Here is a 23,790-nt window from a genome sequence, read left to right as displayed (position 1 = left end):
TGCGGGAAGTAAGGCTCTGCCGAGTCAGAAATCTGCTCTGTGCGTCTACAGAGACCCGGGCAAGGACGTCCTCTTCCTAATGAAGACGCTCAATGACTGATGAGTGGACCTAACAGCGCCTCGCTCGGACCCCATTGGTTTGTGATCCCTGAAGGTTCGAACAAATAGTAACTAACCTTGGCCCAACGAAATGGGGTTTTGTTGCGAATGTGAATAATGCACATTGGGGTTGAGAGAGATGGGGTGGGAGGCGTTTTCCTCACTTGCTGGGAACATCACATCTTTTCCAGAGCTCCTGAAGCACTCCCTGGATACGATGCATAAAAGCTAATTGCCAGCCATTTTTTCATGGGCTAAGGCAGACTCTCCTTGTGGCTAAATGCAATTGCCAAAACTACCTATTTAACGAATAATAACCAGGACAGGATTTTTCTTTTTCTAATTTTTTTACGGATCCGCCTTCAGATTAGTCAGAGAGTTAAATACATTTGAATAAAGTGGGAGAGAGAGGTTTGCATTTTAAAAAATGATGACTTTTTAGCTTCCAAGGGGAAAGTTACCATATTCTTCCTTTCTCTCTCTCTCTCTCTCTCTCTCTCTCTCTCTCTCTCTCTCTCTCTCTCTTTTGTTAATCCTCACCCGAGGATATTTTCCCATTGATTTCTTAGAGAGAGTGGAGGGGAGGGGGAGAGACAGAGGAAGAGGAACATCGATGTGAAAGCGACATATTGATTGTATCCCCCCTATGCCACTAACTAGGGCTGGGGATCGAGCCTGCAGCTGAGGTACATGCCCTTGAGTGGAATCGAACCCGGGACGCTTCAGTCCACAGGCCGGCTCGAACTGGCTAGGGCTACCCAGTGCGCTCTTTAACAAGCGTCTCTATTGCTTTGTTTTGGGTCGTGACCAGACACAGGGCCCCGTGTAACTGGACAGTTTGTCTGGGAGGCCTGATGTCTGGTGAGGCTCTAGAACAGCGGTTCTCAACCTGTGGGTCACGACCCCTTTGGGGGTCGAACGACCCTTTCACAGGGGTCACCTAAGACCATCGGAAAACATATATAATTACATATTGTTCTTGTGATTAATCACTATGCTTTAACTATATTCAATTTGTAACAATGAAATTGGGGGTCACCACACATGAGGAACTGCATTGAAGGGCCGCGGCATTAGGAAGGCTGAGAACCACTGCTCTAGAAGGACCTGGAAAAGGTGTACTGTGTGCTCCTTGGTCCATCTCCATCTCAGTCCCAGGCAGGTTCTTCATTTTACTTCATTTTCTGTTGTTGTTTTGTTTTATTTTTGTTATAAAACTGTGAGAGTTCCTTGGCTGGTTTAGCTCAGTGGATAGAGTGTAGGCCTGCAGATTGAAGGGTCCCAGGTTTGATTCTGGTCAAGAGCATGCACCTCGGTTGCAGGCTTGATCCCTGGCCCTGGTCGGGTGCGTGTGGGAGGCAACCAATTGATGTCTCTCTCTCACATCAATGTTTCCCTTTGTCTCTCCCCCTCCCTTCCACTCTCTCTAAAAATCAATGGGAAAAATATATCCATGGGTGAGGATTCACAAAAACACACACAGAAAAACGCCATGAGATCAAGTTTAGTCTATTTCACAGAGATCTAAGGGGCAGGGAAGGAGTGTGGACAGTGATAGAAATTACCCCCAGGTGATCACGTGTTCCTGCTTTCACTGTCATTTGAGCTACAATTCCTCACCTCCCAACACTGTTTGTTGTCTACAGGCAAGATGGTAACGGCTCCTCAGAGAGAGGAGAATTGGTTGATTCTTGCATGTGCCCTGACTGGGAACTGAACCCACAGCCTTGGTGTATGGGAGAGACATTCCAATCAACTGAGCTGCCCACCAGGGCCTGGCATCCCAGGGTCTTAAAGCCCTGAAATGAGCCACAGACGCAGCTGGAGTCAGCACCCGACGCTGACCAGTGCGGCCACACACTGAGCTGGGAGCTGTGGGACCGGACGAGCACAGAACCGAGGGTGTCACACACTCGTGTTAAAGGGGGGAGTGGGGTGCGATTCACTTAGATAAACGCGCCGGGTTTGCTTATGTCACAGGTTTGGCTGAGGACTGATTAGAGTTTTAGCAAAGGAGCGGGTTGGAGCCTTTCTCAACAGAAAGCGACTCAGTATACGATTTCATCAAACGCCGCCTCTGCTCTTGGCGGCTGAGCGGCCGAGCCTGAATGAGGCTCCGCAGCAGCGGGTCTGTCTGCCCCACGCCTGGCCGTGGCACTCGGGACGACAGACGCATGTGGAGCCCCCTGGTCACACGGTCACACGGCCCACAGTGCGCAACAGCCATGGGCTCACCAGGCCCCGCACCAGCCACCGCCTCACCCTCCACTGACCCCGTGGTGGGAAACTGGAACATACATCACCTTCACCACGCACCCCTGCTACTCACACGTTAACAAGCCAGAGCGGGGTGCCCAGGGAGCCGCCCGGCAGCTCCTATTGAAACAAGAGTGAGCTGAGAGCTCCCCAGCCTGCGTCAGGCTCGGCCTGCTCAGCACCAGAGCGGGGCTGCCTCGGGTGCACCCCATTCCCCCCACTTCCCCGTCTTGCTGGCACCACCTCATTCGCATTTGGCTAAAAAGCCAGCATCTGGTGTGGCACCCGGCTTCGTGAAGCTGGCCAATGAGAGAGTCCCTGGAGGGGGCATCTGGGTGCACTGGCACCTGGCGGCACGCACACCTGTGACCGCTCAGGGCTGGACATGGGGGGTGGAAGTGGGGGTCAGGTCAGCTCCTGTGGACTCGAGGTGTTGAGGTTGGCCTGCATTCTCCACCCAGCCACAGAGGATTCCCTTTCTGGCAGGCAGACCACCGAGAAGTTCCTTCACAAACCAAGCAGTCTGTGATCCTTACGCACCTGCTCTCCCAGGTCACCTACAGGGCACGCGCATGCTTCAGGTTAGACAGCAGTGCTGCATTGGAGCTGTCTGAATTATTCTTGCAAAGATGAGACCATAACCCCTGAATGCAGTTACACACAGAGGAACGCCCCCTCAAGGGGACAGCCAGCTTGGCTTCCCCCCAGGAGCTGGGGAAATCTGCCAAATGGGACTGAACGGCCATCATTTACCGCCACCGAAGTGCCCTTCCCGGGGAGAGACCCTGCACCCGGGGCGTGAGAAAGACCATCCGTGTTCACGTCTTCCTCATGCGGCCTTCTGGAGATTGAAATTTCAACAGCTCAACTGTGTATCACAACACAGGGAACACAGTTCCGGAGACATCAGTGGCTTAAATTAGCAGAGGAAAGTCCCTGAGCCTTTTCCAAATTGCGGTCTTGGCACGGAGTGTCCAGCTCACCGCCCACGCCCACAGCCGGTCAGCAAGCACAGTTGTTTGGACTCAGCTTGGCTTTCATCAGTCACATCCATCTTGGTCGCCCTGGTTTTGACCTTGGCGGGGACAACTCCCCCCCACCTCCCCTCCAGCTGATATAACTACTCTCCTCCCTGTTTTCACAGGAGATGCTGGCTGTGCCGTCACCTGCCACTTCCTCTAGGTTGGTCTGATTTCCTCATCGAGATTGAGAGCTCAGTGCTGTGCAAAGAGCGTAGGGTTTGGAGGCAGCTGGGCCTGTTTGAATTGAGTTTGGACCCTTGAACAAGTCACAGCTTCTGCACTCAGCTCCCTCTGTATGTAATATGTATAATTCTACATGATACTCTGTAGCAGTGTCATAATTTCCGCGTGTGAGAACTGAATGAGCTAACATGAGTGTGGGATAGATGCTCAATAAATAGAAGTTATTATCATCTTTATTGGGAGCTGACTCAAAGTCTATGAATTGTAGTTATTTTGTATCCATTCACTGGCTGACACAATCCTATCTAATAAAATAGAAACATGGTAATTAGGGTACGTCCTCTACCCTTCCCATTGGCTAATCAGCGAGATATGCAAATTAACTGCCAGCCAAGATGGTGGCCGGCAGCCAGGCAGCTTGAAGCTAACATGAGGCTTGCTTGCTTCAGTGACGGAGGAAACCAACGTTCCCCATGCCTTGCCGGCCTCTAAGCTTGCAGTTTGAAACATTGTTACAAATATAGAAGCTAAACAAAACCCCAGAAACCTGCTTTCAGCCCGCCAGGGATCTCAGAGCTGGAGTTGATACAGAGTTTCCATTATAGAACCCAAACAAACCAGATACTTGCTCTCAGCAGCAGAAGCCTCAGAGCTGGAGCCAGAGCTAAAGCTGGCCCAGAATAAAAAAAAGAAAAAGAAAAAAAGGAGCAGTTGGGAGCTTCAGTCACCCGCCAGCCTGAAAACAGCCCTCAGCCCCTCACCCAGACTGGCCAGGCACCCCAGTGGGGACCCCCACCCTGAAAGGTGTGTGACCAGCTGCAAACAGCCATCATCCCCTCACCCAGGCTGGCCAGGCACCCCAGTGGGGACCCCCACCCTGATCAGGACACCCTTCAGGGCAAATCAGCCGGCCCCCACCTGTGCACCAGGCCTCTATCCTATATAGTAAAAGGGTAATATGCCTCCCAGGACTGGGATCAGCGGAGGCGCAAGGCCTCCCAGCACCGGGATCAGCGGAGCTGAGAGGCCTCCCGGCACTGGGATCAGCATGACAGGGGGCAGCGCCCAAACCCCCTGATCGCCCTGTGGCTCTGTGTGTGACAGGGGGCGGGGCCACAACCTCCCTATCCGCCCTGCTCTGTTCATGACAGGGGAAGGCGCCTCAACCCCCTGATCAGCCCTGCTCTGTGCCTGATAGGGGGGAGCTCCCCAACCCCCTGATCGCCCTGCGGCTCTGTGTGTGACAGGGTGCAGCACCCCAACCTCCCCCCCTCCATGGGCCCTGCTCTGTGTGTGATGGGGTAGAGCCATAACCTCCACATTGGCCCCGCCCTGGGTGTGACAGGGTGTGGCGCCCCAACCCCTGATCTGCCCTGCTCTGTGAGTGACAGGGGGTAGCTCCCCAACCCCTTGATGAGCCCTGCTCTGTGTGTGACAGGGCGCAGCGCCCCAACCCCCTGATTGGCCCTGCTCTGTGGGTGACAGGAGGTGGCGCCGCTACCTCCCCATCGACCCTGCCTTGAGTGTGACAGGGGGGGGTGCCCCAACCGCTCAATCAGCCCTACCCTGAGCGTGACTGAGGGTGGCATCGCAACCTCCCGATCGCCCTGCTCTGTGCATGACGGGGGCAGCGCCCCAACTCCCCAATCGGCCCTGCTCTGTGCCCGACCAGGGGCTGCACCTAGGGATTGGGCCTGCCCTCTGCCACCCAGGAGCAGGCCTAAGCCAGCAGGTCGTTATCTCCCGAGGGGTCCCAGACTGGGAGAGGGCACAGGCCTGGCTGAGGGTCCCCCGTGCCCCCCCGAGTGCACAAATTTTTGTGCACCAGGTCTCTAGTCTTATATAATAAAAGGGTAATATGCAAATTGACCCTAATGGCAGAATGACTGGTCACTATGATGTGCAGTGACCACCAGGGGGCAGACGCTCAATGCAGGAGCTGCCCAATGGTGGTCAGTGTGCTTCCACAGGGGGAGCAATGCTCAGCCAGAAGCCGGCTCATGGCTGGTCAGCGCAGTGGTGGTGGGGGGAGCCTCTCCTGCCTCTGCGGCAGCACTAAGGATGTCTGACTAATGGCTTAGGCCCACTTCCCCCTGCCAGAGGGATGTCTGGCTGCCAGCTTAAGCCTGATCCCCTGGGGAGTGGGCCTAAGCCATCAGTCAGACATCCCCTGAGGGGTCCCGGACTGCGAAAGGGCACATGCCAAGCTGAGGAACCCCACCCACTGAGTGTATGAATTTTCATGCCCTGGGCCTCTAGTGAATTAATGAATGGTAGAATGAATGATCGCTTCTAGAATCCAGTAAAGGGGATACGAGAGAACCAAGGGAGACAATGGTGTGAAGCAACAAATTTGGTCGGTAACTGCAATTTGCTTTGTTCTCAGTGGCTGGGAGGGCCTGGCCTTGGGTTAGACAATACTTACTAAGCAACCAGCCACATTTCTGAAATGTCTGCTTTGAAGAGCTGAGTGTAGGGGGGGAGGCATCACTGATATGCAGATGGCCAATTCCTTCGTAAATAATAAATACGGCACCATTAACGGGACTGCCACTCGGACCGATGAACGGAACGATTGGTTTCGCTCAAGCTCAGAGGTGCTGTTGCCAACCCCCACCCCCTACACTCAATGCAAACGGCTTGCAAATATAGCTTCCAATCCTGTTTTCTCACAGCATGGGCCTCTCATCTCCATACTAACAGCCTCCAACTCGTTCAGAGGACCCAGCGTGGCAGCCGGGCTTCCCAGCAGCCTCTGGGAGCATGCCACAGCAGGCACCTGAGCGGCGAGGGACACCAGCCACCAGATGCTAGCAGGTGGTTCTCGTCCCTGCCAGGGTTTCGTGGGGAAAGGCTGTGCAAACACTCCCCATCTGTGTTAAAATGTGAGCAGTGGAGTGGCAGTTAAAGATTAGCTTTGATCCGGGGCTTTGGAGTGGAGAGAGAAGAAGCATGTTCTGGTTTTGTTGTCGTGCTGGTGAGCTGGAGCGGTCTGGGAACTATGCAAATCTATTCTCTGGGTTGTAACTTCAGCGCAAGGGAGAGAGGAGCTGGGCATGGAGAAGGCGGCATTTGAGAGTCTGAGAATCTCAGGTGGAGGGAGAAACGAAAGGTCAGTTGTGTTGATTCTGAGGATGGATTACTTTTTGGGTCAAAACATGTAATCTAGTGAAACAAATGAAAAGCCTTGGATCTGAAAAAACCTTTAGAATAGAAAATAGATGCTCAGCCCCAGCTGGTTTGGCTCAGTGGATAGAGCATCGGCCTGCAGACTGAAGAGTCCTAGGTTTGATTCCAGTCAAGGGCACATGCCAGGGTTGCAGCTCAATCCCCAGTGTGGGGCATGCAGGAGGCAGCCGATCAACGATTCTCTCATCATTGATGTTTTGTTTGTTTTTTCTCTCTCTCTCTCTTCCTCTCCCGTCCTCTCTGAAATCAATAAAAATATATTTAAAAAGAAAAGAAAATTGATGCTCAGTGTGAAACGGTGAGTTCCTGGCCCCCGAGGGCTCTGCCTAGACAACCTTGGCATGCTGGTGGGGGTGGGGATGGGGGTGGGGGTGTCTGGCATGTGCATGCAGTGGCTGGCGCTGTATGGAGACTGGGAGTGGTCACACGTGGTCTCCGAAGGTTGTGGCTTCCTCAGCAACATGTGTTTGTGGTTTGCAGATGACGGGCTGGGCTAGGAATTCAAATTGTAAACACTACGTGTAAATTGACACGTGTCCAACCCGGTGGGGCTAATGGTGACGGTGTGTCCGCATCTGTCAGGAATTCGCCTTCTTGCCAGAGTGCAGTGAGGCTGCCACACCTGGAGAACGGCACCCACCGAGGTGAGAGCAGCACCTTGGTCCCGCCAAGCAATGAACGCGCTCCTGTGGGAGCTGGCTGGCTGGCTCATCGCACAGCGGGGAGCTAATGCTGAGCCCCAAATGCTCCAGGCAGACACAGGCCGCACTCAGCCAGCTCCCAGCACGGGGCTTCGCGCTGCAGAGCAGCTTTCCAGGGGGAACAGAAAAATGCCCTGGCTCCCTGGGAGGTCATCAAAGCCAGTGAACAGGCGAAAGGGGAGCTTTCACAGGGAGGCTCCTGGGCAACTTTCACAGCGGGAAGTGTGGGAAAACAGTTTGCACTCAGAGGGTCGTCAGGAAGGTCAAAGAAAACAGTGCCTGCGAAAGAAATCCTTTTCAGGACAAAGCAACGTCGTCTCCGTGTCAGGGTCACCATGGTTACTGTTCCTAGGAAACTGCCACCGCCTTACTCACTGCAGATATTTACGAAGGGGCTACCCGGTGCCAGGCAGCACGCTGAGATGCTGAAGAAATAGGCCTAATTGATGCCTCGAGGCTTCGTTCAATTAGAAAGACATGAAACGTCAGGACTCAGGCCGTCTGAAGAGGCCGCTGAAATGTCTAGACAGCAGGGGGACGGAGGGTCAGGCACTGCGCACAGGGTGCCGCTGCCACCCGTTCCGCTGCGCCTCCAAGCTGCCCTTTGAGAAAGTACCATCCTCTCCGGTAACCATGGCAGCGTCCAGCTCTGACACCACACACCCAGGAAGAGGCAGCAGGTAGAGCCCTCCTGAGGGGCACGCGCTTCAAAGGGGCTTCTGTGCCTGTCTAAATAGCCCCCCCCACCCCCCGGCCCCATCCTTTGGCTCTTGACCATTAGTGACCTGCCTGGGCGCTGGGCAGGCTGACCAAGGTGGGGAGGGGGTGCGGGTGAGGGTGGGCAGACCATGGCAGACCAAAGCCAGAGTTGTCATCTGAGACCGAGGGTCTCAGGCGACTTAAGAGAAGTTGCTCATCCCTCGGCCAGCCTGTGCGCCCCGGGCTGTTCCCGCACTCAGAGCTCCATGTTCATTCCGTCCTTAGCGTCTTGCTTCGTGGGCTGCCCGTCGGGAACTTGACCAGTGGTTTCTGAAGGATGGCCCCGGCCCAGCCCAGGGACCCTGAAGCCTGGGGCATCATGGGAAAGTTGTGGAATGTGGAGACATGAAGACCTGGGGGTCTTTTAGGCCCAGCCTCCAAACAAACAGGAGCAGCTCCTGCAGGGGCAGCGGGGCTCGGGGTAGGGACACGGATCGCAGGAGCCACAGAATGCAGCGCTCTGGGGGGTGTGGACAACACAGTGCTCGACAACTTTCCTAACACCCTGGCCTCAGTGTCCCGCCTGCCTTGTCACCAAAGCCTTGGGCCTAAATCCACTCCCTGTTTTCTCCTTGGCCAGGAGCCAGTGGCCAGCCAGTGACAGTGCGACGCTCAGGGGGCCGGCTCTCCCATGGGTCTGGGCAGAGGCCTCACGCCTCGCAGGCATGACCGTGCAGCTGCCCCAGCCCCCCTCCTCTGCCTGGGAGGGGTGTCAGGACACCCCAGCACACTGTCCAGTGGACGGTTTCTTATTCCTCTATATAACCAGCTCTGCTTCCTGCAAGGTCATCTGACTCCTGACCCCTCGAAAGGCCTGTTAGTAGGTGAGGAGCTGGGTCTTGCAGCAGCTGGGAGGGGAGGGGCCTCGGCCGCCAGAAGGCCAGCGCTGCGCCCCCTTAGCCAGGGGCAGCACCAGGCAGATGGGATCTCATTTCATCCCCACAACAAAACTGGGGAGCAGGCTGAAGTCACTCATCCATCCACTCACAGATGCTGCGTGCCCGCTATGTGCCTGCGCTACTTAGGGACTCTGCCTGTGCGACTGACATTCTAGGGCTAAGAGGGGCGGGGGAGGCAGACTTAATAAGTAAGTGATGCATTTCGGGGCCTCCTCGCCTTTTTCTGCCTCCTCCAGCCCCCAAGCATTGGCTCGAACATCCATCCAATGCTTACCAAGCAGACACTGCGTTCTGGGCCCTGATTAGGCCCTGATTAGGCACTGCGGACATGATCAAGGTCCCCGTGTCCTCCCACCACACCCAGTGCAGGTGGGCAGGACCTGCACATGCACCGTCCAAGGGGGTGTACTCAGTGCTGTGGCCCAGGCACCCACCAGGGGCAGCGGACAGGCCCCAGCCCAACCCTCCCGCTGCCCCGGGGCATCCCCTCCTTGCTCTAGGCTGACTTCTCTTTCACCCCTGCTCTCCCAGAACACCCCCCCTGGACGGCCCAGGGTACCCCACCCTGCGGATCCCTTTGGAGCCCGACTAAGGGGGAGTTTTCCTAACATGGTGATGGATTAACTGACTGAGTGCTTGTTTGTGTCTTATTTTCCAGACAGTTTGTTTACATGCAAACTGTGTTTAGTGCCTGGTAACAAAGGGAGGCTGACCTCACTGTGGGAGGACTGCTGCTCGCCTAGCCCTGGGGCAGGGCAGGGAGGACAAGGTTCTGGAAGGCCTAGCCACTGAGGTCACAGGCTCCTCCTCCTCCCTCTCAAAGGCCTGGTCCTCAGGACCTTCATCCTGACGTACGACAGACTGGGTGTCTGGCTGGCCCTGGCAAAGGCTCCTTTGGGGTCACGACATTTTAGGGCGCAATACAACCTCCACGGTCTCCTAGTCCTGGGGTGTCAGCGTGGGCCCAAGCATGCCCTGAAACTCTGTGAACGAGTGTGAGTGTGCTCTGGTGCATTCCCTTTTTCCTGAAGACTCTGTAGCTCTCTTCAGGTTCTTACGGCCAGACAGGTGGCCGCCATTTTATGTGATGGACTTGAGGCCCCTTAGAAAGGAAAGTGACTTCCTAGAGACAAGCCAGGTACGAGGGGAGAGGAGGAAGCAAGGGAAGGAGGGGAGGGGAGAGGGGAGGGGTCCAGGCTCGGTGGTGCCCCTGCCACTGTGCCCGCCTCAGGAAATCCCTGTCTCTGATGCAGGACATCTATCTGATTGGCAGTTCTAGCCTACACACGGCCTCACCTGCTCTGTGGCCCTGTGGGCAAGGCAGCTTTGTGGAAGCACCTTGGAGAGCTGGAGGCGGCCCCTGCTCCATCATCCAGCTGCTCCACCCAGCCCCTCCATCACCCAGCCACTCCATCAACCCAGCCCCTCCATCACCCAGCACCTCCATCACCCAGCCACTCCATCATCCAGCCACTCCATCACCCAGCCACTCTATCATCCAGCCACTCCATCACCCAGCCCCTCCATCACCCAGCCCCTCCATCACCCAGCCACTCTATCACCCAGCACCTCCATCACCCAGCCACTCCATCACCCAGCCACTGCATCATCCAGCCACTCCATCACCCAGCCACTCTATCATCTAGCCACTCCATTACCCAGCCCCTCCATCACCCAGCCCCTCCATCACCCAGCACCTCCATCACCCAGCCACTGCATCACCCAGCCCCTCCATCACCCAGCACCTCCATCACCTAGCTGCTCCATCACCCAGCCACTCCATCATCTAGCCACCCCATCATCTAGCCCCAGCACTGACTCAGCTACCTTGGGCTCTGAATTTACCAGAAACATGCTCAGCTTTTGGGGCTGCCTGTGCCCGGGACATTGTGCCCCTTGGGACCCTGGAGCAAGGCAGTCTGGTCTCAGAGAACACGCATCACCTGCGAGGCTGCCCCTGCAAGCACCCGCATAGAGATAGACCACTGGAGTGAGCCACCGTCCCATGCTGACCTGCGGCTCCCCTGGTCCAAGGCAGACATGCCTGGCTTGTCTGCACACTGGAGGCCTCGGGACAAGTTGCGCTGTCAACACCCAGGGTCGGTTGTCAGGGAAATTAAATGCACACGCCTTCTCCCCGCAGGGTGGTGCTGGTGCGGGACATTGGCACCAGCCCAGGGAGCGAGGAAGAAACAAGGCCTCAGACTGGAATTGCAGATTGATCCAGAAAACACCAACCTCTTTTCTGGTCTGTACTTATGTACGATGTTTGCAGATCTGACCTGTGATCTGCGGGAAAACTCGGCTCTCGGGCAGGTCCACAGCCTCTGTATGATGGGACCTCGGTGTGACAGAGGGAGAGGCACTGGGGCAGAGTTCATGGCCACCCCTCCCCCATACTTCCCTCCACCCCCTCCAGAGGCCCCCAGGCAGCAGCCAGGTGACTTCCTTGCTCTATTGTTCTGTTTGTTTCTTTTTCTACCAAAAGAGGGTTGTAGGAGCATTGGGTGGGTGACTTGTGAGGCCCTTTCCAGTGTGAATGTTCTTCTAGCCTTTTCATTGGTTAGTTGGTTGGTTGATTGATTGGTTGGTTCGTTCATTCACTCATTCATCCATCCACCCATTCTATATGCTAGCTGTTGCATTTGAAGTCTGTTTGTGGCTTATCTGGAGGCAGAGACCTAGAGCAGAGAACCCCCCCCCCCTACGCTCCCCTCGAGCCCCAGGAGTCAGGAGGGGCTGTGTTGGGCCCCAGCTCACCAGCAGGAATAGGGGCACCTCTTGCTATAGCGACAGCAGTAGAACTGCCACTCCCGATCCAGCACCGACTCGAAGTAGCGGCTCTGGAAGCCGGCCACCAGCCCGTTGTTGGAGCAAGTCTGGTACCTGGAGAGGAAGGAAAACCAGTGAACTAGCGACAGTGACACGCCAGCAGCCCCTTCCGGGCCCGGCTCCCACCGAGGCCGAGTCAGCGCTCTCTCACTGACCTGGATTCCTAACAATTTATTCCATTTTTATGCAAATAATAAAGACTTTCCTGTATTTGCAGAAATGACATATGCTCACCATTAAAATTCAAATGATTCAGACTCTTTCAACTGAAGGAAACTGGGGGACGCTGCCCCTGATAGCCCTCAATGAATACATTGTTAGGTGGAAGAATGCATAAATGGGTGGATGGAGAGGCATCTAGAATTTACAAATGCAAGATTGTCTTATTATTCATGTCATTTAAAATAAAAGATAATATGCTTCATTTTGCTTGACAGTAGAGTTAAAAGGAGACAAAGAGAAAGGCAGTGAATGGGTGACCTTCACATGAACTTTTCTTCTGCTCAAGAGCAGAGCCTGGAGCACAGGGTGCCCCTGCCCTGGCCCCGAGCAGCAGGCAAAGCTCCCAGAGAGCGCTGGGCAGGGGCGGCCCGTGGGGAGCTGGGAACACACCCCAGGGGTTCCTACTTACCCAGGAGTCTCCTCGCTACCGACTCAAGTCTGAGTCTTCAGAGAAGGTCACCCCTGCTCTCTGGTCCACAGCCCTCCCTGTGGCCCATGAACTCTCACTGTGCTGCTCGGGCTGGGCCGCTGCGGGTCTAGGAATCGGCCCCCTGGATCGTCCCAGCTCCTCCCTGACTACATGCTGGCTTCCAACAGTGTGCTCACTTCTTCCTTCTTCTGTTTCCAAAATGACTCCCTCCTTCTCCTGCCCCAGTCCCACTGGTACCATGATGTTTGCTACTTTTCCATGAGAAGAGGGTGCTGCTCTCAGGAGCCTGGGGGACCCGCCCCACCTGGCGCATGAGGTCTCACAGCCCTTCCAGATGAACAGGCCTTCAGCCCTCTGGTCCTCAGCGCTCCTGCCCACCTGGCCACCGGCCGCGGCCCCTCTTGTGTGTGTCACCCTCTTGCACAGCATCTCAGATAACGCTGCCCATGAAGACTGGACACAGGCCCGGGCCTGAGAACTTGTGGGGAGTTGGATAAATGAAGAGAACTCCCTTCCTGCTCTGGTCCTTGCCTTCACATGTTGTACTGAGTTGCCCTGGAGTTTGGTAGTGGCCAACACAATGAAATTATTCCTTCTAGAATGGATCTTTGAGGGGGTCTGTTTCCACACCCCACTATGTGGGAGCAGCGTAGCAGAGCAGGTAAGAGCATGGACTACGCTGCTGGACTGGAGCGCCAACCACTCCCGTCTAGGTCACTTTGGCAGGTTTCGTGCCCTCTAATAGCCTCAGTTTCTCATATGTAAAATGGGGATAATAATAGCACATCTATACATATAAAAGGCTAAGTGACTGACCATCCATCAATGCAACCATCCAACTGACCGACCGGCCAGTACATATGACATGCACTGGCAACTTAAAAATAAACATTGACTCGCGCATGCATGATACATATAAAGCCCTTGCTGGTGCCAATTGCACACGTGTGTTTCGACATGTCATTGTCCATCGTGACTTTGGCTGACACTTCTATTATAGAGAAAGGGCAAATAATGATATTAAAATATTTCTTCTAATTAACTTCCTTTCAATGTGAACAAATCCATGCACTGGGCCACTAGTACTTAGTAAGGTTATTTTGAAGACCAGACATACAATTCTGGAGACAGTGTCTTTTAAGGCTTAGTAAGTTCTCTACTATTGTGACTTTTCGTTTAGTCCACATGAACTGTGCTCGTGAGTATGCTCTGTGAATGCCACCTTTGGCTCTCAGTCTGCAGTGAGCGGAGAACTGTGGGCTCAGGGCATTCCTGAGAGGTGTTCCTTAAAACAAGCTCTCGGCGTTGGCTGCCTCAGGGGCTGACACACACCTGCTCTGTGACATACATGCTCCAGTGTGACGTGTGGCTCCCGGGAGACAGTGAAGTCCATGAGGGGGAAAGATCTTCAGTCTGCATTCCCCACAGAGCCTGGCACTGGGGTCCAGTAAATCTTTAATTGAAGAATGAAAGAATGAGCGAGAAATCCGGGCCTCATCCGTTATCAGAGGCAGAACTGACTTTGAGGAGCTCATCACTTGTGGAGAGTGGCTCCCAGGTGGCTGAGTGATACGGGCTGTGGGAGGTGCAGCAAGTAAACAGAGCTTGATCAGGTGCATGTAACTGAGTAGATTCGAAACCCACGAGAACGTTGTAAACATCTTGACCACGCCCTTACTTTGCCTTGTGGAATCCGGCTATAAAATAAAGACTCGGCTTGCAGGCCATGGCACTGTCTCTCTAATCAGCGGGTAGTGTCCCACCTAGCCCCAGCTTTATTCTCTTGTCTGTCTTCTTTAATCCTTCATCACCACCTCCCCACCCCTCCAGGTTCACCCATGGCTGTGCTGGTGCAGCACAATCACTCACATCCAGGAAGGACCCTGAAACTCACTCCAAGGAGTTTCCAGGGGCTCAGTGAGGGATCCATCTTCTGCCGCCACCTTCTCCCTCTGGACAAAGCCTGCCCTGGGACGGGGCTGCAGCATGAATACAGCTCTGGCCATTCTCTCCTCAGGTCCCCTCCCTTCCAATCAACCCCCACTTTTTTTAAAGCATCTTATTTAACAAGACTCCCCTAAACGTTCAGGCACCAGCTGCAGGATTGCACACACAGGTGCCAGGCAGGCAAGAGCCGTGAGGGCACCTGTGAGTGGGAGGGGACTCAGGCAGCCTGGGGGGCTTGCACTGCTCACATGATTCAAAGCCAAGTTTTAAAAGGAGCCCCTGTGGGGAGCCAGCAGACATGTCCCAGCCCTACTTAACGGGCCGTGTGGGGTCTCACCTCAGGCACCATGAGGGCTCAGGGAAGTGAGGGCCGTGATAAGAAGGGCCAGGAGTCAAGCTCAGATTTTTCTGGGGCCAGAGCTCCCATCCACGAGCTCTCGGGGAGCACAGAAGGCTGCCCCGAGATTGTCCCGCTTGTGGCCCACCCTCGGCCACGCTGTCTCCCTGTGTTCTGCGTTCCTCGTTGAGTCTGGGCTGCTGGTCAGGCCGAGGGTTGGAGGCCAGGACGGTGTGCACACACCTGGTTTTGTTGGTGAGGTCCTCTGGGGAATGATAGTCTCCCCTCCAGTTTCTGCTGGTCTCCATCCAAACATACCGAAAGCCCAAACTCTTAGCAAGTTCGGGGTGGTGCTGGGGGCGGGCATAGGACGGGGTGGAGGAAGTCAGAGCCGTCTTGGTCGAGAGCTTTCCTAACCCCACAGGTGGGCGGGCTGCTCTCTTTTTCCAGCTCCACACACAGATGTGTCTGTGCCAGGGCTGCTGGCCCATCCCCAACCCACTGCGGAGGTGGTGCAAGAGCAGCTTTGCCCATCGTCCAGCCCAGCGAGGGACCCCTGTGTGGGGGGGACCATGTTGCGTAGCCTCCCTTACCCCCAAGGTTTCCCCCCGCCCGGCTTGATGAGAGCTTGAATTCCACTCAGAGATTCATTCTTTTAAGGAATTCATTGGCTGCTGTTAATTCTGTTTCCCCCAGAATAATACTGTGGGTTTCTTTCAGGCATGAAGAACTTGGCCCACAGTCTCAGGATGGTTGACTCTTTCGACACATGTTCATCGGAACCTCCTCTCTGCCCGGCGCTGTGCTTGGTCTGGAAGCCTTTCCTGAGGCCTGTATGTGAGCAACGCCACGGCGACACGGGGATTGGAGAGAAGTCTATTGGTACTAAAGACAGAGGCCAGAGTAAGAGGGTGGCGGGGGGAGGGGGTGGGGGGGAGGGGGTGTGGCAGGGGAGTGACAACCCATAGAGACAAACCCAGCCGGGGGCAAGTCTGCCCAGTCTCAGGGCTCTGAAAGTCCTGGATTCTGGTCTTGAGCTGAACAAAATGACTCCATGCCCATCGCATCCTTTCCGCTGACATGGATGCCACTTCTGCAAAATCAGGGTTACAATTCCTAGCCTGAGAGTTCCACGAGAAGGTTCAACAGATGCTGTATGTCAAGTGTCAACCACAGAGCCCAGCGCTAAACATGTTACTCCAAGGTGGGCGGAATAGTGGTTCTTATTATATTATCGTAAATAGTTATAATTAAATAGAAAGAGAAGCCACATCCTCGTCTCCAAAAGCCACTTTCTGCCGGGGCCTGCAGAGAAATGGTCAAGGTCAAACCCTCCCTGTGGGACAACGGGCTGAGCCCCAGAAAGTCGCATCAGAGGATAAAACACCTGGAGGCCTCGCTTCTCGCGAGGTCTTTCTGCCTTGACCATCCAACTCATCCTGGTTTTCTTCCTCATGTCAAGGTGTTACCCTCACACATGGTCTCTAACCTGCACGATCACTGAACCTTCTAACCGTGTGACACGCAGGCGTTGTCCTCCTACCCATGGCGGGAGCTGAGCACCCCTGTGATAATGCTGCCTGGTGGGCACTCTGCTCGCCCCTGCCCGCGTCTGGGTAAGAGCTGTGCTCCCTTCTCCATGTCCAGGCTTTAAGTCTGCTGTCTGTCTACCAGGTTTCAAGAGGGGGAAGCAGGAACAACCTGGAAGGAAGGACATAGAACAGGACAGAGAGAAATAGAAATTCTCCCAGCACCAGCTCCTGGCCTGAGATGCAGTGGAGGCTGCCCGAAGGCCCCGTGAAGGTCCAGACGATCTTGGGAGAGGCATGTAAGTCCCGAGGGCATCCCTGGCTGTGCAGGGCCACAGGCTCATCCGCTGGAGCTCCTGGGCATCGATTACCCCAATCTTTGTTGAAACAAAGAGGTGTAACCCACCTCGGCGTCTCCCTGAAAATAGGAGAGCTGTTCAAGACACTCCTAATGCTCACGTAATATTTATAGATCGTAATGGAATTGCATGTTCCCAAGACAAAACACTGCACGTTGGGGGCCTACAATCCAGCAATTTGTATTTCCACTCCAGCCCTATGCCTTTCCAGTGCTGTCGTAGTTATCTCTTTGAGTTTCAGTTCCCACAGCGTCGTCATGCTAGAAGGTAAGCAGCTTTATCGAGAACTCACCATGTGCCAGGCCCTGTATGTACACTCATTAATTTCATCAACAAAACAGTTACACAGAACAGGCTCAGCTAGTCCGTTCTCCACCCCCAGCACCATTTGATACTCAGGACACTCGGGTTTGGAGAGGTCAGTAAGCCCCTGAAGGACCCAGAGCAGTGATGCATAGCTTAGCTATCACCTCATTGAACCTCACAGTCCCGGGGACAGGTCTTTGCAGAGGCAGCAACTTAGAGAGTTGACATGACTTGCCTACAGTGGGGCTGCCTTTGGGAATTGTTCTGTTTGACTCCAAAATTCATAATCTTTCCATTATGTCAGTATACAGTTCTTCAAAGAAACACACACACACACACACACACACACACACACACACACACACACACGTATCCTGGCTCTGGCAGTCCCTAACTGATTGGGAAGATTGTGTCTGACAAGCACCCAGACAGGAACAAATCCCCTCAAATCCCCTTCTGGAGCCGAGAGCCTCAGCCATCCTCGTGGGCACAGCCAGGATCCATGTTTGCGGAGCTCTCCCAGGCAACTGATTCCTGTCCTCAGGGGAGGGGCGTGGAGGGGAAGCTGGCTGCTCTGCCGCACTCAGCCTCCTGGTCCTCAGGGGTCACCCTGCATGCACATGATGCCTTCTTTAGCGCAGCACCCACTATGGGATCCAAGAGTAACAATAACCTCTGCCCGCAGCGCTGTGGCCCCAGCCGCCGGCCTGGGCTTCGCGGGTTGTGCTGTGAGCAGGGAGCCCCAACACTTCTGAGCCCGGCCCCTCGCCCCTAGTACCAAACACATGGAAAACAGCAGTGCCTGCCCCCAGGACGGCTGCAAAGATCAAATGCGATTTGACTGTGAGTGACTCTGCAGAGACTGTATGTCCCTCATCTTCACTGCCCTGGGGTCTGGCAGTTTGAGAGAATAAGCATCTGGGAGTGAACGAAGGGGCAGAGGAACGCGTGAAGGAGGAATATTTAATGACTCTGAAGCACCACGGAAATGAGGGCTGGGGTACTAGCACCTCTAGTTAACATGACATTCCACTGGTTTTCCAATGGCTTCGCTCTCTTGGCCTTAAATACTAGTCTATGGGCACCACTCAGCTCCAGGCTGGAATTAGATCCACGGGCTTTTCCACTAATGCCCCTTCTGCTCCAGGACACGCACCAGGACACCACACGGCACTTCGCCCTTCTGATTTTGAAATAAGAGGTTTACTAAGTGGAGTTTAAGCTCAGTGGGACAGTGACATTGCAGGGCTCACAGAAACCTAATAACAGGGTGCCAGCCATGCTCTGTGCATGGTTCAGAGGCTCTGGGGGGTCTAACAAGCCCAACCCACCCAGTGGTAACGCAACAAGCAAGGGTGAGGTGTGAGCATAAGGCTGAGCACTCATTGTAGACACTGGAACCCTGAGACCAAAGGCGTGGCAAAGTGGTGTCCCCACAGGAGGATGGCAGGACGGGACCCCCTGAAGCTCCCACTGGCCTGGCCTGGTCTTCACTGTGCATTTGAGGGACCCGCCACGAGACAGCATTATCCTACACACTGGGGGAGTATCCACACAGGGCGAATGAGACAGAGTTCCTAACTTCACCAGGCTTCTGTGTGGAAGGAGACAAACAGTACACAAAACCAAGCAGGACATGACAGGGGACCCCCAGGAAACATCGAGCAGGTGTGTGTGGGGGGGTGTTGAGAGGAGGTGGCCTGGATGGAGGGCACCTGTCGTTCCACCTATACCTCTCCTTGGTCTCAGAGCTGCCATCGAATTGCCTCTGGCGATTCTCTAAAGCCCAGGGGAAAGGCGGTGCCTTCAGACAGGACACGGTCCCTCCATCACTGAGACCCTGGAAGCCGCTGGGCCCAGTCAGCCTCCTCCAATCCCGGGTTCCCTGAGCCTGCCTTCCTGCCCGTGAGGGGCCAGGTATCTGATTGATTGATTGATTTTTATTTACTCAATATTTACCAGTTTCTCTGGAGCAGATACCTGTTAGTGACTTCTACAGCATTCATTGTGCTTGTTTTCAGCCTTGAAAATATAAGGAAATTAAAACTATCTCTTTTTAAATTGAATTTATTGGGGTGACATCTACATATATAAAAGGCTAAGTGACTGACCATACATATGTCCAACTGGCCCACAGGCCAGTCCATATGACACACACTGGCAATTTAAAAATAAACGTTGACTCGCACATATGCGATACATATAAAGCTCTCTCTGGCATCAATTGCATGAATGCTTTAATTTTATAATTCTATATTATATATACTATTTTGACATGTAATTTTTTCGCAGTAATGTAATTACGGCACGAATCTTTCTTCTAATTAATTTCCTTTCGATGAGCACGAATTTGTGCACCAGGCTGCTAGTTGGTTGATGAAATCATGTAGGTTCAGGGAGGCTATTCTATAACACAACACCTGTGTGTTGCACTGTGTACTCACTGCCCCAAGTTAAGTCTCCTTGCATCACCGTTTATCGCCCCTGCACCCTCTTCGACCTTCCCCACCTCTTTCCCTCGGGCAGTCAGCACACTGCGTCTGTGCTATGAGGGTTTTGTTTTTGTTTTGATGGATCCCTTCATGGGCACCTAGTTCAGATCGGGGCTTATTTTAGGGCTCTGCTCTTTCTCCTGCGAGCGTCCCAGCAGCAGCCTAACAGCTTCTCAAGTGGTGCCACACCTTTCTTGATTTCTGGACCGAGGAACCAACTGCCCACAGCCACAGAGCCACTCGGTGCTGGAAACAGGGGCTGTGAAGCTAGGTTTCCTGATTCTAAGTCCAGAGCTTAACCTCCTAGAAAATCCCAGCCCCATCTTGTTCCACACAGGTCCACATGTCCCACAGCCTGTGCCTCTCGAGCTAGAGAAGATTCCAGACAACTGCCGAGGCACATCTGGGACCTAGGAAAGCCTCCTGCCACATCAGAGCTGAGCAGCCTGCACACTTCAGGATCCTGTCTCAGCCGAGCAGCCGAGGCAAGCAGCCGCGTGGGCCCTCAGCCGCTGTGGGAGCACCATTAGAGCTCTGCCCACTCAGCCAGTGTCCTCAGCAAACCCTGTGCACTGTCGTCCAAGCTGAGAAAAAAGCGGTCAGACTGCCTGTCCCAGAAGGCTCCCCGCCTCCAGGGCCTTGAGCTCTGCTTGGCCCTGGAAACGCACTTGGATTTTTCTTGCTGGAGTTTGAGACTCCTCTCCCCTCTTAACGTAAACCCCGCAGGCTAATTTAGTTATACGAGGCAGCCAAATTGCACAGAATCATCCGTTCTTCCCCCCGAACAGATTATGAGCCTGGACGGGAGAGATAATTGCTTCCCAGCCACTGAGCAGTCCTTCCCTCCAGACTTTCTACTGAGACTGGAGTCTGAAGTCAAAGCAATAATTATCTCTAGACAAAGAGCCTGTGGGTGGCGGGTGTCCGTCCTGAGAGCTGTTTCAGGTTTGTGCATTCTGTGCTCTGTGATTAGCGAGGGGGGCTCCCCAGGGAAGCAGGGGGGACCCTCTAACTCTGCACACTCAATGTGAAGAGGGAACGGAGGGGAAGGGAGAGCCTGCCAGCCAGCGTCTCACTTGCCAAATGAAATGATGTTATCAGCACTCCCTTTTCTGCAAGGCATTTGGGAGTTAATGACAAACCAGTCACAAGTTGTCAAGCTGAAAAGCAAACATCGCTTGCCTTCTCTAAACAGAAAGACAAACAAGAACAGCAGAGGCAAAAAAATCCAAGTGCCTGTCAGGGCCCAGCAGAGCCAGGGTGGGGTTGTGCCCTCCCAGGCCTGCATCTGGACGTTCATTTTCCAAGTGAGCAGGCAGCTGAGGGAGCTGAACCCCAGGCCCAAAGTCACCAGCAAATTGTCTTCAGAACCAGGATCCTGACCCAGGCCTCCTGACTCAGCGCCCCGGGTGCCCCCTTCGGAGGTAAGGAGCCATCTCTGGGTGCAGCTCTGCTGTGGCTCTAAGAGGGCCCCTTTCATAGGACACCCCTGGGTGGGCGACTAGAGGGACAGTTTAACTAGGCCTTCCCCAGGCTCCATGCCAGTGACGGGCCCTGCTTCCGGGAGTCCCTGGAGATGCCAGTCTCTGAGGCAGGCAGTGGTCAAAAGGGGTTTCGGATAATTACGCCTGCTCACCACAGGCAGTGGGGTGGAGGACGAAGGCCCAGTAAATGGTCCCCCACCTTCCACTGCCTGTGTGACCCTCTCCCCACTCTTCCACCAGCTGGCTGAGCCCCTCCTCAGTCATGGTAACCAAGCTGGTCCTCAACCTTCCAGAGCTGTGCTTGGCTGTGACCTTGAGATCCCGGCCTCCCCAGGATAAAAACTTCAGCCTTGAGTCCAGTCCTGCAGTCCTGAGTCCAGCCCTGTGGCTCTGATCTTGTCCCACGGCCCTGATCGACCTTGTCCTGTGGCCCTGAGTCCAGTCCTGAGTCCAGTCCTGAGGTTCTGACCTTGTCCCGTGGCCCTGACCTTGTCCTGTAGCCCTGACCTTGTCCTGTGGCCCTGAGTCCAGCCCTGTGGTCCTGACCTTGTCCCATGGCCCTGGCTCTGGGGCAGGCCAGAGGCCCTCAGTGGCCCAGCACTGTGGTTAAGCACCAACGCTTTGGAGTTAAGACTCCTGGAACCCAAATCCTGGCTCTGCCACTTTCCTGAGGAAACCCCTGATCTCTAGACCTCAGTCCGTCCACCAAAGTCACCTGCAGATTTGCTCTGAGCATTAAGTAAGAGAGTTGTGGTGCCGCTCAGGGTACACGCTCAGTAAACGGCCGCTGTGTGTATGACTCAGTGGTCCCCTTTCTTGCCTGGCTCCTCCACCCATCAGCATCTTCCACCCCAATGGCCCATCATTTTCGGTCTGCTGGTAGTGTGACCCCCCTCCCTGCAAGGGTATTATGCTTGACCTCCCCCAAACCCACTGCACCACATGACATGTCAGCCAGGCTTCCTCCTCCCTGGGCAGGGTCCCCCACCCTCCATCCATCCGCACACCTGCCTCCATCCAGGTTGCCATGAGTTACCAGCCTCACACCTAGTAGCTTCTGGGATGGGCTCCTGACTGAGCCCGGCGCTGGGCCAGTCACACCCACAGGGAGTGAAGCACAGGCTGGGACCATGCCCGGGCCGTTGCCTGGGGCAGAGCCCAGTCAGGTGGGAGCAGCAGCTCCCCTAGAAGCCTTTGGTGACCTGCTCTCCAGTCATGGACGGGGCAGGCCCTCCATCCCAGTAACTGAGAGCACGTGTAACGGGGCAGCAGGGAGCCACGGTTTCACTTCTCTTTGCCTGGTTCTTGTCCCCTTGCCCCTACCCATTGCTCTACATCAGTGTTTCTCAAACTGTCTGGTGAGGGTTCAGTTGTCTATTTCCCCAAACTGCAGTGGACTACAGCCTGGCAAACCCACCCAGAGCTCCAGTGATGAGGTTCCTATAGGACTTGCCCAGGCTTCAGTGGGTGCTGTTACTGAGGGTCAGGCAGCCCCCAGGGGAGGGACATGCTGAGATAGTCCCAGGCCAAGTGCAGGGGGCATCCCTTACCCAAGTGCAGGAGCATCCCTTACCCAAGTGCAGGGGCATCCCTTACCCAAGTGCGGCCAGGCAACCCCTTGGTCCCCTGCACCCCTTACCATTCCATGCCGGCCCTGTTGATCTCCTCCCACCAGCACTCCGTAGGCTCCCCCAGGCTTTGGCTGGTGGGCATGCAGGCGTAGTTCCACTGTCTGTCCGAACCTTCCTTCTTGCTAAAGATGCTCCTCACGGCCACCACCACCTGCCCATGGGGACACTGGTAGCTGAAGCCCTGCCGGTTCAGGTTCACCCACGCATCGTCGCTGTAGTCGTGGTACTGTTGGTACGGGTACCCGTAGCCACCATACTGGCCCCAGGCCACGGCGACCAGGGGCAGAAACACCCACAGAAGAGCGAGGCTCATGCTGTCTGGGCTCCTGGCAAGAAGTGTCACCCCAGGTCTGCTGGGCCGGCCGTTTTATGCAGCTGCCGCCGACATGTGGCTTCCAGATGTGCGGGGCCGGCTCCAACTGCAATCCGTCATCGTCTCAGCAAAGCTCTGCGCGGCGCTGGCCTTAATGCGTCCAGCGCATTTTAAGGTGGAATTCTAGGAAAATGTCGGGAACACACAAATGGAAGGAGCTCTTTGGAGAAAGAACAGACTTGCAGATGGATCATAAAAGCGAGGGCTTCACACTCCTTAGAAACACTCACCTGAGGAAGCAGTCCATCGGGCCCCTTACCCCCCTCCCCTCTCTCTGCCTCACCGACTCCCACCAGCACGCCCTGGTATTTGTTCTTCCAAGTAGCCTCCCAGGACCGCACAGGTGTCCAGAGTAATTTCAAGCACCAAGAGGACCGAGGAAGGGACAGAGCCATGCGATCTGGGCAAGGCTGGAAGCCTGGTGGCTGATGGGCGTGGCCCCCGGGGTGCAGGGCTGCTCTGCTAATGCTCAAGTCACCTTCGGAAGGATGTGGGCCCGTGAGACGCCAATGGACCATTTTCTCTCAACACAACCCCTTCCAAGCTGCCAGACACACACCCAGCTCCCTAGGAACTGGGCTCGGCTCTCAAATACTTAATGAGTTTAATCTGAGTGAAGCCATTTTTTATCCTTCCGTGTGATCTCTTTTCCTTCACGTTAAGCTCCCCCTCCCCCCAGGTATGATATATCTTTTTAAATGTTTAGCATACAGTCATGTAACGAGCACCATAAAAACACA

General features: G+C 54.8%; 1 protein-coding gene across 1 annotated transcript in view; it reads right to left on the bottom strand.

The window, feature by feature from the left end:
* DPT (dermatopontin) overlaps positions 1 to 22,990 on the bottom strand; it is a gene marked incomplete at its 5' end in the record, with an annotated part of 28,309 nt that extends 5,319 nt beyond the window's left edge. The window contains 2 exons of the mRNA XM_081112894.1: positions 11,869 to 11,994; positions 22,686 to 22,990. Of these exons, the coding sequence (XP_080969020.1) occupies positions 11,869 to 11,994; positions 22,686 to 22,990 (431 nt within the window). The remainder of the gene's footprint in view (positions 1 to 11,868; positions 11,995 to 22,685) is intronic.
* Between the last annotated feature and the right edge of the window lie 800 nt (positions 22,991 to 23,790).

The sequence above is a fragment of the Myotis nattereri genome (genome assembly GCF_964212035.1).
Source record: "Myotis nattereri genome assembly, chromosome: 18".
NCBI lineage: Eukaryota > Metazoa > Chordata > Mammalia > Chiroptera > Vespertilionidae > Myotis > Myotis nattereri.
Note: the sequence above shows the minus strand (reverse complement) of the source record. Positions and strands in the feature narration are given on the sequence as shown.